The sequence below is a fragment of the Podarcis pityusensis genome, assembly GCF_964106645.2.
Source record: "Podarcis pityusensis genome assembly, chromosome: 11".
Lineage (NCBI taxonomy): Eukaryota > Metazoa > Chordata > Lepidosauria > Squamata > Lacertidae > Podarcis > Podarcis pityusensis.
The window spans coordinates 14132989-14147122 of record NC_138036.1 but is presented as its reverse complement, the minus strand read 5'-3'; the positions used below and the strand labels follow the sequence as shown (position 1 = coordinate 14147122).

The 14134-nt window shown below is 44.5% G+C and overlaps 1 protein-coding gene across 1 annotated transcript in view; it reads right to left on the bottom strand.

Annotated features, from left to right (window-relative positions):
• Window positions 1–294: 294 nt before the first annotated feature.
• The window catches only part of WDR7 (WD repeat domain 7), a 202759-nt gene continuing 188919 nt past the window's right edge, over window positions 295–14134 (bottom strand). The window contains exons 26-27 of the mRNA XM_080972111.1: window positions 7701–7805; window positions 295–4014 (exon numbers count right to left, since the gene is read on the bottom strand). Coding sequence (XP_080828237.1) covers window positions 3811–4014; window positions 7701–7805 — 309 coding nt within the window. The 3' untranslated portion in view covers window positions 295–3810. The remainder of the gene's footprint in view (window positions 4015–7700; window positions 7806–14134) is intronic.

Sequence of the window (14134 nt, the reverse complement as noted above, 5' to 3'; positions counted from 1 at the left end):
ATGTACTCCCTCCCTAGCATCTTAAGTGTCATGACATTACAATATTTTGCGTTTCCCTATCCTCGTTTCACATCGCTAACTGAGGGTCACAGTGCCCACAAAATGTTATAACATTACTACTGCTAATTTCTCGGTGTTATAGAGCGTGGGTAGCTGAAACTACAATTGTGGTATATATTTCCAAACGCAGCTATAACATGACTGTCGCGTCCAGCCTGGCTTAGTGCAACCGCCTGGCGTTGTTGAGTGTGGCAATCAATGTGATGATTGTAATATAGGGAAAGCACTCTCTGGTCCAATTTAGCATTTATTTCACAGACATTATCTACACAGGGCCATTGGGTACATGCAGCAGCCAATAAGTGGAGTCGCCCAGTCGTTTCTTGAGGCAGACATTTTAATCAGTTACCGTACACCGCGACTTTAGTCATGACAACATTTTCATACAGGTGTCTCATCATGTCATCTTTTGCTTGTAAACTGCCAATGAAGCCACGTACGTCTCTACATTTACAAGGACAAATCCAAATACAGTACTAAACAAATCAATAAAACACTAAAAGCTTACACTGGAATGACAATACAAATTTTACTGCAGTGCTGAAAGGTCTAAGCCGTGATGAAGTTTGCAGTGAGGCCTGAGAAAGTCACTCAAGCGCTGATTTGCGTGTGAGGGAAATTAAGACTTCTAGGCCAAAAATCCACTGAACGCTGCCTGCTGTAGCACAGTCTCCATTTATTTCAGTGAGAGGGTCATGTGGGTTCCCATTCAAAGCCTAGCGGATTGTTGTAGCTGCTAGCACATAAATATTGATTCTCATGTTTAAATTGCTCTTTTTTTCCTGCAGGCTAGCTTCCCCTATTGGTTTAAAAGTAGCCTTTAAAAAATTTAAATAGACATAATGCACCACGTGTTAGATATCTGCAGAATACATAATTTTAAGAAGGTACAGCATTTAAACTTCTTTCTTAGATCTTTCACAACACTGAACTACTTCCTAGTGATAAAAGCATGTAGCGTGTTTTTCCATGGTTTTATTTAAAGCGGCTGGAATTTAGGAAATACATGTTAAGCATTTAAAATAAAAATAAAAACGGGGCAGTGCAGTTGCTCCAGATTCTGCACTTGAAATAAATAAGTGGGGGCTTCACACAGGTCCCACTGAAATGAACATAAATTGTGTAGCACCACTTGGCAGATTTGCTCTCATTCAGCATAATGTAACAGGTCTGGTAGACACCCAGAGTGAAACTCCATGTTGCAACACACACAGAAGCTGCAGGCAAGTGAAATCAACAGCCACTTTTTGGGTTCTGAATGCCCCCCTTGTAGTTTGAAGTAAATCTTGTGTGCATTTGTATTTCCTTGGCTGGCTACTGCTTTTATGTCAATGTCGGGACATGGATGTTGCTGCAACATATTAAGAAGGGGAGAGGAGAGGAACTCTGTACAGAGGCGCCATTTTGGGTATCAGCCCTCTGCTTATAGTAATATAAAGTTCTGATCACAGTGGGTCTGTGGAGCTTTCTGCAAGCAGAGGCTCCTTCCATTTTCTGCAGTGATGGGGAGCAATCTTTGCACCGAGTCCCACTGCATGCAAGAAGCATTTAGCCACTGCTGATGAGACAAGGCAGCTTCCATGCAGAGCTCCATGTGAGCAAGGGAGCCTTGTGGAGCTTTGAATCATGGGCACCACAAGGAAAGGGAAAAGGATGGATGAACAACAAAGAAGTCTGTGTAAGAGAAGTAAATATGACTCTGGAATGCCCCAGGGGAAATGCACAAATGGTCCATTTCTGTTTATGTCATACTAACATTCTGATTCAGTAGAAAAGAGCGTACATATTTTGTGTATGCTTTCTTGCCTTTTCCAAATCCTGGTACCTGTTGCGTGAGTTCACTTCAAAAACACGGAAGATCCACAACAGAATTTCACCACCATTAGATAAACTCCACTTAAGCTTTGCCATAGTTAAAAAGGATATAAACTCACAACAACTATGAGATAAACATTCCTAATGGTCTTTAATTTCTTTCTCTGCTTTTAAAATCTCATGTAGATAGATATGTTGATTGCAACCTGTGTAATCCTACTTACATGTACAGTGTATTGAATAGACCACCGAGATGTTTAACCAAAAAAATATATCAATGTATGCAAACTACTAGGAACTGTTTCAGCACAGGCCCTGTTGAAACACATGAGATGAGAGCAAGACTACTGGATTACTCTTGTGCAATTCTCATTCATATCCATGGGGACTGCATGCAAACCGTGCTTAAAAGAATGTACTCAATAGTTTTTCAACTCAGAAGTCATCATTTTTTTAATCTATTCATTCAAAATCTATTTTGGGATCTGACAGGCTCAATTTCTGTTGAACGTGTTAGCAGACACTAAGAGCATTCTCTCTGCATATTCCCCAGATTTAAGGCAAAGAGAATGGAAGCTAGAAAAGCACATGTCTATATGCACCACCATTTAAACAAAACATTCTCCAGAATGTTTTCCCTGCCGTACTAGGAACAAAACTCCAGGTGCATTCACATAGTAATAAATACAGGCGATATGTGAACATCTTACACTGCTCACTTATTGAAAATGTTTAAAAATATAGTAGCAATTTCCTGCACCAATGACCAGTGATGCATTCCATCAAATACTTCCACCTCTTAAAACCCCTGTCCTTTAATGAAATCTAAATGTTGAAAATGTGTTGCATCATGATTAAGCTGACATCAGAACAAAATTCACTGGGGTCATATTTTTGTTGGGTCCAGTTCAAGAGAAATCTGGGAGAGAGAACCCTCATGGACACAAATATCCATATTATCAGCAAAGGAAATGCTAACAGCCACCCTCTTTCTCCAGTAACCTTGCAAATTTTCATTTTTTTTCAAATAAAAAAAAATTAACACCACAGTCAATATTATTCTCTTTTCCCTGATATATGAAACATAAAATTGCCTCTTTGCTCATTAAAGCACGCCATCATTTCCAAATCAATCAAGAATGTATATAAGGAAGTGTCGCCGGTTTGAAGGAAGTGGAAAATTCTCTTTCCCATATATTTTGCCGTGAAATCCTGAGCCTGACAGGTACAATAAACCTTTAATGCTGTGAACCAGCATCTCTAGTGGACGCAGGGGAGTTCCTATGCACATGGGAGCCATCTGACCCTGTCCTGTAAGTCAAGAAGTGCCATGAGAATGCATGCGAAGACCTGTGTGTGGATGCTACAAGCCCACCTCTCTGCCACCACCCATTTTAGGCTAGGAGCACAGCTGGAGGAGCATCCATGTAAACAAACATACTTTCAGTAAACATCAGGATTCTAAATACTTCGAAGGAAGAAGAAGAAAAGTTTTAACTTAAAACCCTGTGAATCATTTCAGCCACTCTCAAAGCGATTAGATTAAGCCCGGTTTAAATGCTGTGATTTGACCCCCTCCCTCCTTTTAACTTAATAAAATCAAGATCTTCCAGAGAGTCTTACTGAAGCAGTTGCAACCCGAAGAAGCACAGCTGCGTTCTCATGGTTCTTATTCTCCCTACGGATAAAGGGGAAAACCCTACAATGCTGGCATAACTGCTGCAGGCTGCTGAGTTTGGTACGTGTGCCTCTAAGTCTACAGCAAGGCTTCTGCTGTAGGGAAGCAATTTCCCCTGGCCAATCTCGCTGCGTTACTGGTGCGGACCCTGGCGTGGACCGCCTGGTGTCAAGATCACAATGAGGGAGATGAGATTTACAGGGGGTTTCCAAACAAAACTGTATTGAGAGCAAGAAAGAAAAGCAGAACGCCTGACTCTACACCACAAATCGGTGCTCTTTGCCGTCGTGGGCCATGAGAATGACATTGCGATTGGAAGTCCAGATGAGCCTGGCCAGTCTGAGGGCATTGTGGGAGCCTGGCGATGCAGGTTGGACGGGGGGAACCTGATACGTTTTAATGCAGCGGAGCTGTGGTGCAGAGTTCAGCATCCCGATACTTCCCAGAAGAGAGGTGTTCATCTGCCATTAGGGGATAAAAAAAAGAGGACCAGTCAATCAGTATGGAAATCCAAAAATTTGTTTATGGAGAGCACAGCAGTGTAAAATGTGCAGAGCACCCCGTAAGAGCATAGAGAAGTTGTTTGATAATACTTCCTGGTGATAGCAATATGGCTTCAATTGGAGTTTTGTCCCATTCATTCTGAACCAATAGCCGCTGAGAATCCATAAAAACTTTGTGAGCATCCCTGATGAAGTTGCATTATGAGTACCATGAAAAACATGGCCAATCCTTCATATTTGCTTTTTTAAAGAGAGGTTCATAAGGGCTACTTAATTACAGCTCCCGGGTGGTGCTGTGGGTTAAACCACAGAGCCTAGGACTTGCCGATTGGAAGGTCGGCGGTTCGAATCCCTGCAACAGGGTGAGCTCCCGTTGCTCGGTCCCTGCTCCTGTCCACCTAGCAGTTCGAAAGCACATCAAAGTGCAAGTAGATAAATAGGTACCGCTTTGGTGGAAAGGTAAACGGCGTTTCCGTGTGCTGCTCTGCTTCACCAGAAGTGGCTTAGTCATGCTGGCCGCATGCCCCGAAGCTGTGCGCCGGCTCCCTCGGCCAATAAAGCGAGATGAGCACCGCAACCCCAGAGTCGGCCATGACTGGACCTAATGGTCAGGGGTCCCTTTACCTTTACTACATCATTTTAAGGGCAATTTTACAGATGTATCTAGAATTTTACGCTTGAAAATGTTGGTGACAACTTGAAAGAAACACACTTCTGTATGGAAGAGAACAAACCCAAAGCCTGCCTGTGTTCTATGCCAATTTCCTTTCTTGCAAAGTTCAGCAGCCGAAATGGAACGGTGGCAATTTCACAACTTGTTCTGCATCATGAATTCAGTGCAAAGCTACCTCCCTGCAATGATGCAAAGAGGGAAGTTTTTTGTAGACAGGGAAGCTGCATATACTTACTGGAACCTCCATGCCTAACAACGGACAGGGTCAATAGTATTTCGCTGGAAAAATCTACACCCCCCCCCCCCATTTCCAGAGAGAACTGCTGACTCAAACTTTATTTTAAAATGCTGGTTTTTGAAGATGAGCAATTGCAATATTAATTGAGCTCAGACCGTCTTCTGTGACTGTGTGCATTTTTAAACTGTTGCAGCTGCACAGTCTAGTGATGGAAACAATCCTCTCTGCCGAATGCAGCTTCCTGAATAAAAAAAGTTGCGTTTTTGACCCTATATATTTTGATTAGGGGTGGGGGGAAAGCAATAACAGGCAACAGCTTCTTTATAGCTCCCTCCATTCCATGGGCAAAATATAAAGGGAACAAACCTTTAAATATTGGAGCTTCTAATTCACATGATAACTGGTCAATTTGCATTGCTTTGTTTCACCCACGATGTGCTTTGAAAACAAGGAAATAAAGCAAAAGCCCTGTATCTGTGCAATCTGCTAAACCCATTAGAAACTTTGCATAGAACAGGTGAGCTGATGGCCTCAGCTGCGTGTCTCAGACTTTGACATATGAAAACCTTGGCACATCCTAGGACGTTTTTAAGATGTGCTATTGCCGATACCATGTTCTGAATTCTGATCAGCGCAACATAGAAGCCATTACTTTTTCCCTGGACCTTCTCAGCAGCAGAATGGTGTCAGAGAGTGTAAATCATGGCATCTGTAGCAGGGAGCATGCAAGCCCCACTGACATTTTCACAATTTAAATCATCTTGAGTAATAACCCTTTTAAGATGACTAATGTTACTGATTTTCCTGCATTAATAGTAGTACTGAATAGACCACTGGGGGTGGGGGAGGAATCACTAGTGGACGAGGTCACATTTTAAAATGCAACGTGTTGGCTCATCTTAACTCTTTATGTTAAAGCTGTCTTTTTGTAAAAAAGAAAGAAAGGAAGAAACAAGGGGTGGGGTGGGAATTAAACAGAGCAGTTTATATGTCGAAGCACGTGCCTGTACAGGAATATTGTCCCTGCCACCCCCTGCAATCTTAGATGATCATGTAAAACATCTCAATCAATACGTCTGATTGCTTTCTAGATCTTCCCATGCAACTCAACTAAATATATGCAAGTGATGGAAGAGCGTTTTTACGGTTCTTATTCACTGCTTCAGAAATCGCACACTGTATGATGATGGAGAATAATTCAATACTCTTTAATGACACATACAGTTATCATTGAATGACATGCAGAAAGCCATGGTAGATTAAAAATATATACTAATAGCTGATAGTTACAGGAATTTTACAAGGCAAGGAAGCAATCATTCTGCTGTCAGAGCTTTCTCCAGCTCTCTTTTCCCCCTGCACAGATATCTGCATACGTAGGCGGCAATTCTAAACAAAAGACACCATCAACCAGGAAGATGTCACTCTTGAACACCACTCAAATGAACAGGACCTGCTCAACTGTGCAACTCCTGTTCATTTCAAGGGGAGGGAGTGTTGTGCAGGAGAACTTTCCGGCAGGCTGTGCCCAAACTTACTTGCAGGAAAGGAGACTCATTCAACATTCACAATATTTTTTTACCGTGGGTGCATTGGAAACATGAGGGAATAGCAGTGTGGTGTCGTGGCTCCTCTCTGCTGAGACAGATGGAGGCTGCAGGTCAATGGCTCCTTCCTGGGCTGAACCTACCCACCATACCACAGCTCTAGTGGACCCCCAAATCTGCCTCACCTGTTGAGGTGAATGGGGAACCCCCACACCTTTACACTTTCTGTTTACACAGCGGCTCTGGATCAAAAGGATGGATTGAAAGACTGCACCAGGCAATTTTGCAAACAGCATGTTTGAATTGGTTTTCTTTAATAAGGAATAGTATATATATATATATATTTTAAAAAATAAATATTGTTAACTTGGAAACTACACATTCCCATGGAATTGCCTCTGTTCCTGTATTTTCCGGATTAAAAAGGGGGAGTTTGTTTTATCCAATTCTGAGTGTCACAACCAAAAGTTGAGGAGGCAAAAGGAGATACGTTCGTTGGCTGTCAAGCTGTTATGGAATATTCTCCATGTGGAAGCTAAGCAAAGGTTTTGAGGTATCTTTTTAAAAAAACCCTCAAGTGGCTGAGGCTCATCTGATTCTTGGAGGCACAGAAGAGGTTTTCCTGGTATTTATTCTTGGGATTTGATGGTTGTGGTGTTCTTTGGATGTTTCATTACAGAGGTCTGAGAAGCTCTCTTTACTGACTTGTCTGCTGAGGAACCGCTTGCTTGTGTGCTATTGAACCCGTGTGCATTGAAGAAGGTTCTCAGACATATTATAGGGTGTACTAAGTTCACGCAGAGCTCTTGAAAGGCCTTTTGAACCTCCCCCCTGCACTGCATGAACTGAGAGTGTACTCTTGAAAATATCCAACGTCCCCTTGTGGCTATAACACTGGAAGGGAATACTGGTCCTTGCTGGCTGCCTGTCTGATAAGGAGCCTCATCTGCCATTACTAATGTTCTCACTGGGGAACACCTGATAGGCTTCCAAGCAACACTAGGTTTTCCCAGACTGCAAGCTTTAAAACCCCTGGGATTTATTTTTTTTTATAGCAAACAATGGGGAACTTCAGACTATGTCTACAGTACCCACTTATGAGACTGGCAGACTCAGAATATAACAGTTTTGAAAAACAGCCCTACTCAAATATGAGACAAAGAAGTGTCACACGCATGAAACATACCTGCCAGAAGGAAATGTGACTGTCTGTGTTGGAGTAAGTGGCAAGATAGCGTCCATCAGGAGCAAAAGCCACAGCTGTTATGGCTCCTTTATGGCCGTGGATGGTCTATAAAGAACAAAAAGAACCATGATATACAAAATTAGTCAGCTGGCACCAACTATAGTAACATTTGGATTAAAAAAGGATTTCAAATATACACCAAACATATAGATCAGGCATAGGCAAACTCGGCCCTCCAGATGTTCTGAGACTACAACTCCCATCATCCCTAACTAACAGGACCAGTGGTCAGGGATGATGGGAGTTGTAGCCCCAAAACATATGGAGGGCTGAGTTTGCCTATGATTGATATAGATTGAAGGCCATTATAACTTCGGATTTCTAAGGGAGGTTGCTCTTATGAAGACCAAACTAATAGTTGTGATGTGCAATGATAGTACTTTCCCATGGAAAGGATCTGTTAGCATTTCACTCCTCCGTTGCTGGATGTGTGGTTGTTACATCACATGTCAGTGTTTACTTTCTAGGTGGTGCGCACTGGGACTGATTTGTGAACGTCCCGAGCAGCGCTTCATCAGGAAGACTCCCGGAGAGGTCTGTCTCATTCCGGGGGCTACGTGTGCCCCCCAGGCATGTTCCGCCAGAATCAGCCCCATTTCCTTTTCTGAAATAAAATTAAGCTGGAAGAGCTAACTATGCAAGTGTTCCTGTATAACTAGGCCTCTGGCTGGTTAAAGAGTCCACGGCCTTCTGTGTCCAACTCTTACCCTAAGAGAGATCATAGCTGCCCATCATTATCTCTTTGAGAACACCCCACATTTCCCACTTCACTGCTGCAATGCAAAACCAGCAGCAGCAGCACCCCACAACGGAACAGGGTGAATTATCCAATGTTGTCACTGGGGGTGGTGATGTCTGGCACCAAGTAAGACAGGGCAAGATATTCTGAGCTCTGTGCAACACTACATGCTCCTCTTCCAAGCTCACCAGAGCTCTGAATGCTCCACACCCCTCTCTCACGCACGCACCCGCTATACTCTCCTCCTTAAAAAACGAAATTAAAGATTGGCTCTGTTCATGCACTGCTGAGGGGAAGTCCCCTCGCTTCTTCTGCAGCACACATTAAGCAGGGCACAGGGATGATTCAGGCTAACATGTCGGGAAGCAATATATGCATGATGGTGTCTTCCCTCGACGCACAGAGGGTTCTTTTGACCTATTCTGCAGGCTGACCTTTCTGCCGAGTGGGTCAACTGGCTGTGGAGAGAATATCCGTGTAGGGCTCTTAGCAGACGGCGTGATTCAAAGAGCTAGTTATATTCCTACGGCGATCCCTCTCTTAACCCACAATGAATACCTAGAATTTCCTAGGCTACTTAAACAAGTGCAACGCCAGGAAGAAAATTTATGCAAACGCTAAAAACAAAACGGAACAGAGCCGAAATGGACTGTACTTCATGAAAGTTGCACCCTCAGGTGTGGGCCTGCGCAACTGACATTCGGTTTAATCCATGCTGATGCATGTGGGGAATGAGTGACAAGCCATAAAGAAATGGAGCAATTCTCCCCAATGTTCAAAGCACTCACACATATTTTCCCTCAATAATTCTTACAGCAAGGCTGTAAGGTAGGTCAGCATTTTGATCTTTTTATCACGTATAAAGAGCCGAGGAAGAGAGAGAGAGAGAGAGAGAGAGAGAGAGAGAGAGAGAGAGAAAGAGAGGGAGGCCTTAGGATATTCAATGAGCGTGTGGCTGAAGGGAGAGCCAAACACATTCCAGCTCATTATCTTATCTATCACACGATACTGGAAATTAGTTTGTATCTTGCTTATTATCTTTCAAGGAACTTCTGGTGGTATACGTTAACTCTCCTCTCCTCTTGTTTATTTTCAACAACAACCCTATGGAGTAGTTTAGCCTGAGAAACGGAATGGAGACTTGAACCAGGATCTCCCTGCTTTGCCGGTACTACTACTACTACTTCTTCTGCTGCTGCTGCTTAAAATTTGTATCCCATCCTATACCCACGGGCCTGAGGGTGGTTACAACATAAAATATATATAAAATATAAAAACACAAACACATAATAAAAACAAAAACAACCCAATACAGTGGTACCTCGGGTTACATACACTTCAGGTTACATACGCTTCAGGTTACAGACTCCACTAACCCAGAAATAGTGCTTCAGGTTAAGAACTTTGCTTCAGGATGAGAACAGAAATCGTGCAGCAGTGGCGCAGCGGCAGCAGGAGGTCCCATTGGCTAAAGTGGTGCTTCAGGTTGAGAACAGTTTCAGGTTAAGAACGGACCTCCAAAACGAATTAAGTTCTTAACCCGAGGTAGCACTGTAACTCCCCAACACGTGTTTGAAGGGCACTGGATGTCAATCTGCCAAAGGCCTGGTGAAAGAGCAACACTTCTGCCGGGTGCCTAAAGGTGCGTAATGAAAGACAGCAGGGAATGTGCATATGGCCAGAAGCAAGCCTCATGTGCACAAACACTGGAGACGCATTGGGGAGGCTTCACCACATGGGCATCTCACTGGACCACTTGCATGTCTCCTTGCATGCATTTGAAAAATGCAGCAATGGATTCTGGTGTGCAGGGTCCCCGCATTTCATCAAGGAAATAGAGGTGCTACACCAGGGGTCAGCAAACTTTTTCAGCAGGGGGCCGGTCCACTGTCCCTCAGACCTTGTGGGGGGCCGGATTATATGTTGCCATGATTATGACCCGCATTTTTGGTAAAAACCCTTACCAGGACCAACCCCAACATTGCCCAAATGTGATTTTTTTGGGGGGTGTTCCCCCATACACCCACGCTGCTCCCTTTGCATTTTACGCATTGACAGTTATTATTTCTCTTGTAAGGCGGGGTGGGGGGCTGAGGTAAATGTGCCATTCCTGTCAGCCCTGGAGAGCATGTGCGCATGCGTGGGTGAAGGGAAAAGCCGTTGGCCACGCTGTCAGGCCGACGCCGCTCAAGCAAAAACGTTCTTTTCCCCGTGTGAGGGAAGATGAGGCGGCAGAGGCTATTTCCCTTTCCATGGCTTACACCGTGTAGCTAACAAGTGGCCTCCCCAGCAGAGTGCAGAACTGCTTTGGACTGCAGCTGCCCAGACATTCCTCGCTTCCTCTGGCGGGGAGCACTGCCACCACAGACACCAACGGGTGTCGCTCCTGAGGTGCCTTTGACCCCCTGCCACCGCAACTGCCATTCCTGAGGTCAGTTGCCTGCAGGTCCATGGTGGAAATCCAAACTGTGGCTCCTTTTCCCTCTTCCCCACCCCAGAAGAAAAGATTGTTGCGCGCGCACGATGGATGGAGAAGGGGCTTGTCTTGAGCAGCCACCCGCCTCACTTTTGACCCCCAAGCCTGGCTGAGTCGCAAAAACCATCGCGCATGTGCGCTATGCTGGCTTCCTGGATTTCCAGACCGTAGGTCCATGGGCCAGATCTAGAAGGCAACTGGGCCTGATCCGGCCTGCGGACCTTAGTTTGCTGACCCATGTGCTACACAGACGTAAGAATCTGCCTTATTTGGAGCTGAACCGTTGGCTCATTTAGATTGTCCCCCAGCAGTTCCTCGAGTTGCCAGAGTCAGGCCCATACACAGGCAATGCCTGTGCTGGAGTACTGAGAGACAGCCTTCCCTCTAAAGCAGCCTTTCTCAACCTGTGTGTCCCCAGATTTTGCTGAACTACAACTCCCATCACCCCTAGCTAGCAAGGCCAGAGCTCAGGGATGATGGGAGTTGTAGTCCAACAACATCTGGGGACCCACAGGTTGAGAACCTCTGCAAAGCTACATTAGCACTGCTGCAACTTAGTTATCATTGTTTTGACAGACTTCACCATCCTATGGCTTGTTTCAGGAATTTGTGCCTAACAGCCAGACCGCAGGATTGATTAGGGCTGTCACATTCACAAGCCTTGTGCTGTTACGTTTTATTAGAACTTTAGGTAAAGGGGAGATTTCTGCTGCTTACGACTGACTTAGGAACAAGCCTTCATATACTTTGAGGCTCCCCCCTCCCCACCCCCGTTATGCAAATTTGTTGCAAACCACTTTGAAGATTGGGATAAGAGAGAATATGTAACTAATCTCTTTCCTGCTGCCTAGAAAACTGTCCTGCCCATCTATATTTTTGTCTGTAGAGTTTGTTTTGCAAGCTTTTATCCTTACTTGCCCCTTCGACAGCAGAAAAGCTCTTGGAACGAATGCTGCCAGTTCATAACATTCTACGTAGACTCTTAATTCCAGGGCTGTGGGTTCAATCCCCACGTTGGGTGAAAGATTCCTTCACTCCTTCCAACTCTACAATTTTATGATTTCAAGTTCATATAAGCTGAAGCACTTTTACCCAACCCTGGTGCCCTTCAGATGTTTTGGATGACAATTGCTGGCATCCCTGGTCACTGGTCTTTCTGGCTAAGGCTGATCAGAGCTGCGCCAGCTTGGGAAAGGCTAACCTGTGGCACATAATTAGAACCACTGCCATAAATACCGTATTTTCCGCTCCATAAGACGCACTTTTTTCCTCCTAAAAAGTAAGGGGAAATGTGAGTGCGTCTTATGGAGTGAATGGCGCTGCGCAGAGAGGGAGAGCTGCGCAGCGCCCCTTCAGCAACACGCCTGTCCTGCGAAGCCGGAGGAGGAACACAAGGGACTCCTTCTGTTCCTTCTCTAGCTTTGCTGAAGGAGCGCTGCGCAGTTCTCCCTCTTTGCGCAGCGCCCCTTCAGCGACATGCCTGTCCTGGCTTCTGGCTTAGCTGCACGCAGCTTCTTCGGGCAGGGGGAGCCTTCATCCCGCTGCCCGCCCTGAAGAGGCTTGGCGCGGTTATCCCAGAAGCCAGAACAGCCACACGGTATCCCAGAAGCCAGATCCCTCTTGCTGTTCTGGCTTCTGGGATTCAAAATTTTTTTTTTCTTGTCTTCCTCCCCCCAAAACTAGGTGCGTCTTATCGTCTGGTGCGTCCTATAGAGCGAAAAATACGGTAATGATAATAAATAATGATAATGCAACCGACTCATGTTGCCTAATGCCAGCACACGCATAGTTTTGGAGCAGCAAACTTAACTGCACAGTACGTCCCTGACAAAAAAAAAAAAGATTTATACAATAATAAAATGCAATTCCCATTGTTAGCGTAGATATAGGGAGGAGACATGGAAGCGCACAAGCCCTCTGAGCTGTCTCTGAGCACAGACTCTATCAGCGCAGCCATATTATGTGCCCTGAGCTCACGGAGCTTTGACAACAAAACTCCCATGATTTGAGATAGCTGGAAAATAAGCCTGCAAGGCGGCAGCTGGGACCCAGATCCATAAGTCCCTGCCTCACACAAAATGGTTGCTTAAAAAAGCCCACGGTAGCATCATGAGAATTGGCCTCTACTTGGAAACACCAGGGGAGCCTCAGCATTCTGTTTGTAGCGAAGGCTTGAACTTGATTAAGTCTGACATCAATTCACTTCTCCAGAAACCCCACCACTATGTGCTATCCAAAGAGGTGCAGGAGGATACAGTGGAAAAACAGTTTTTCTTGGATGGCTTGTCTACAACCTACGATTTTGAGAATTGTGGGTTTACACATATCTCATATCATAGGAAAACAATGCTTCCTGCAAAAGATTTCAGAAACATGGTCCTGCCAGACCCTCAAGTCTTTCAGGGCCAGGTTTAATACCCTGAAATCCCTAAAACCAAAAGGGTAAATCTTCAGTTTAAAGTACTCCCCAAGGCTGACTGCCGGAGAGCAAAGCTGCACTAAAATAGGAAAAAGCAGACAATGATAACCAATTGCAGTATCTGCCCGTGGTACTTCACAAACAAGACACACTGGCTTCAGCAAACCCAGTGCCTTATGTAATCTCCACTATGTAATGATAAGGAAAACTAAAAGGCCGATTAGTTATGGGGTTCAATATTTTGGCCATCATATTCCTCAGCACTTAACAAGCAATTAATATTTGCCAATGAAAAATGTTTGGGTAATTCAAAGGTGAAAATCAATACTGCTAGCAAACTTGTTGCACTCTTGGCCACTGACAATTTATCCAAATAACTACAATCCTTAAGGGAGCCAAATCGCTTTGATGTTTTAATTTATGTGCTTTCCTTGCAGATGCTAATCCTTTAAAAACAGATTTCCCTCTCCTCAGTGTAATTCAGGGTGCACTTTGCAGGGCTCACTCTTATTTATTCATCAAATAAACAAGTATGTGCACGCATCCACGCAAAGCCTTGCATGTGAATCAAAAGCATTTCTATATATTGGGTTTTGGTGGGCAAAGGGCAGCGCATTTCTGAAATAAAACCTGTCCGGGAGGATGTATTTAGCAGCAGCTTACAAGACGTATGATTGGCACTTAGCATCTGTGAAAGGTTTGTGTTTATTTAATGCAGAAAACAAAAAATCAGCAGCAGC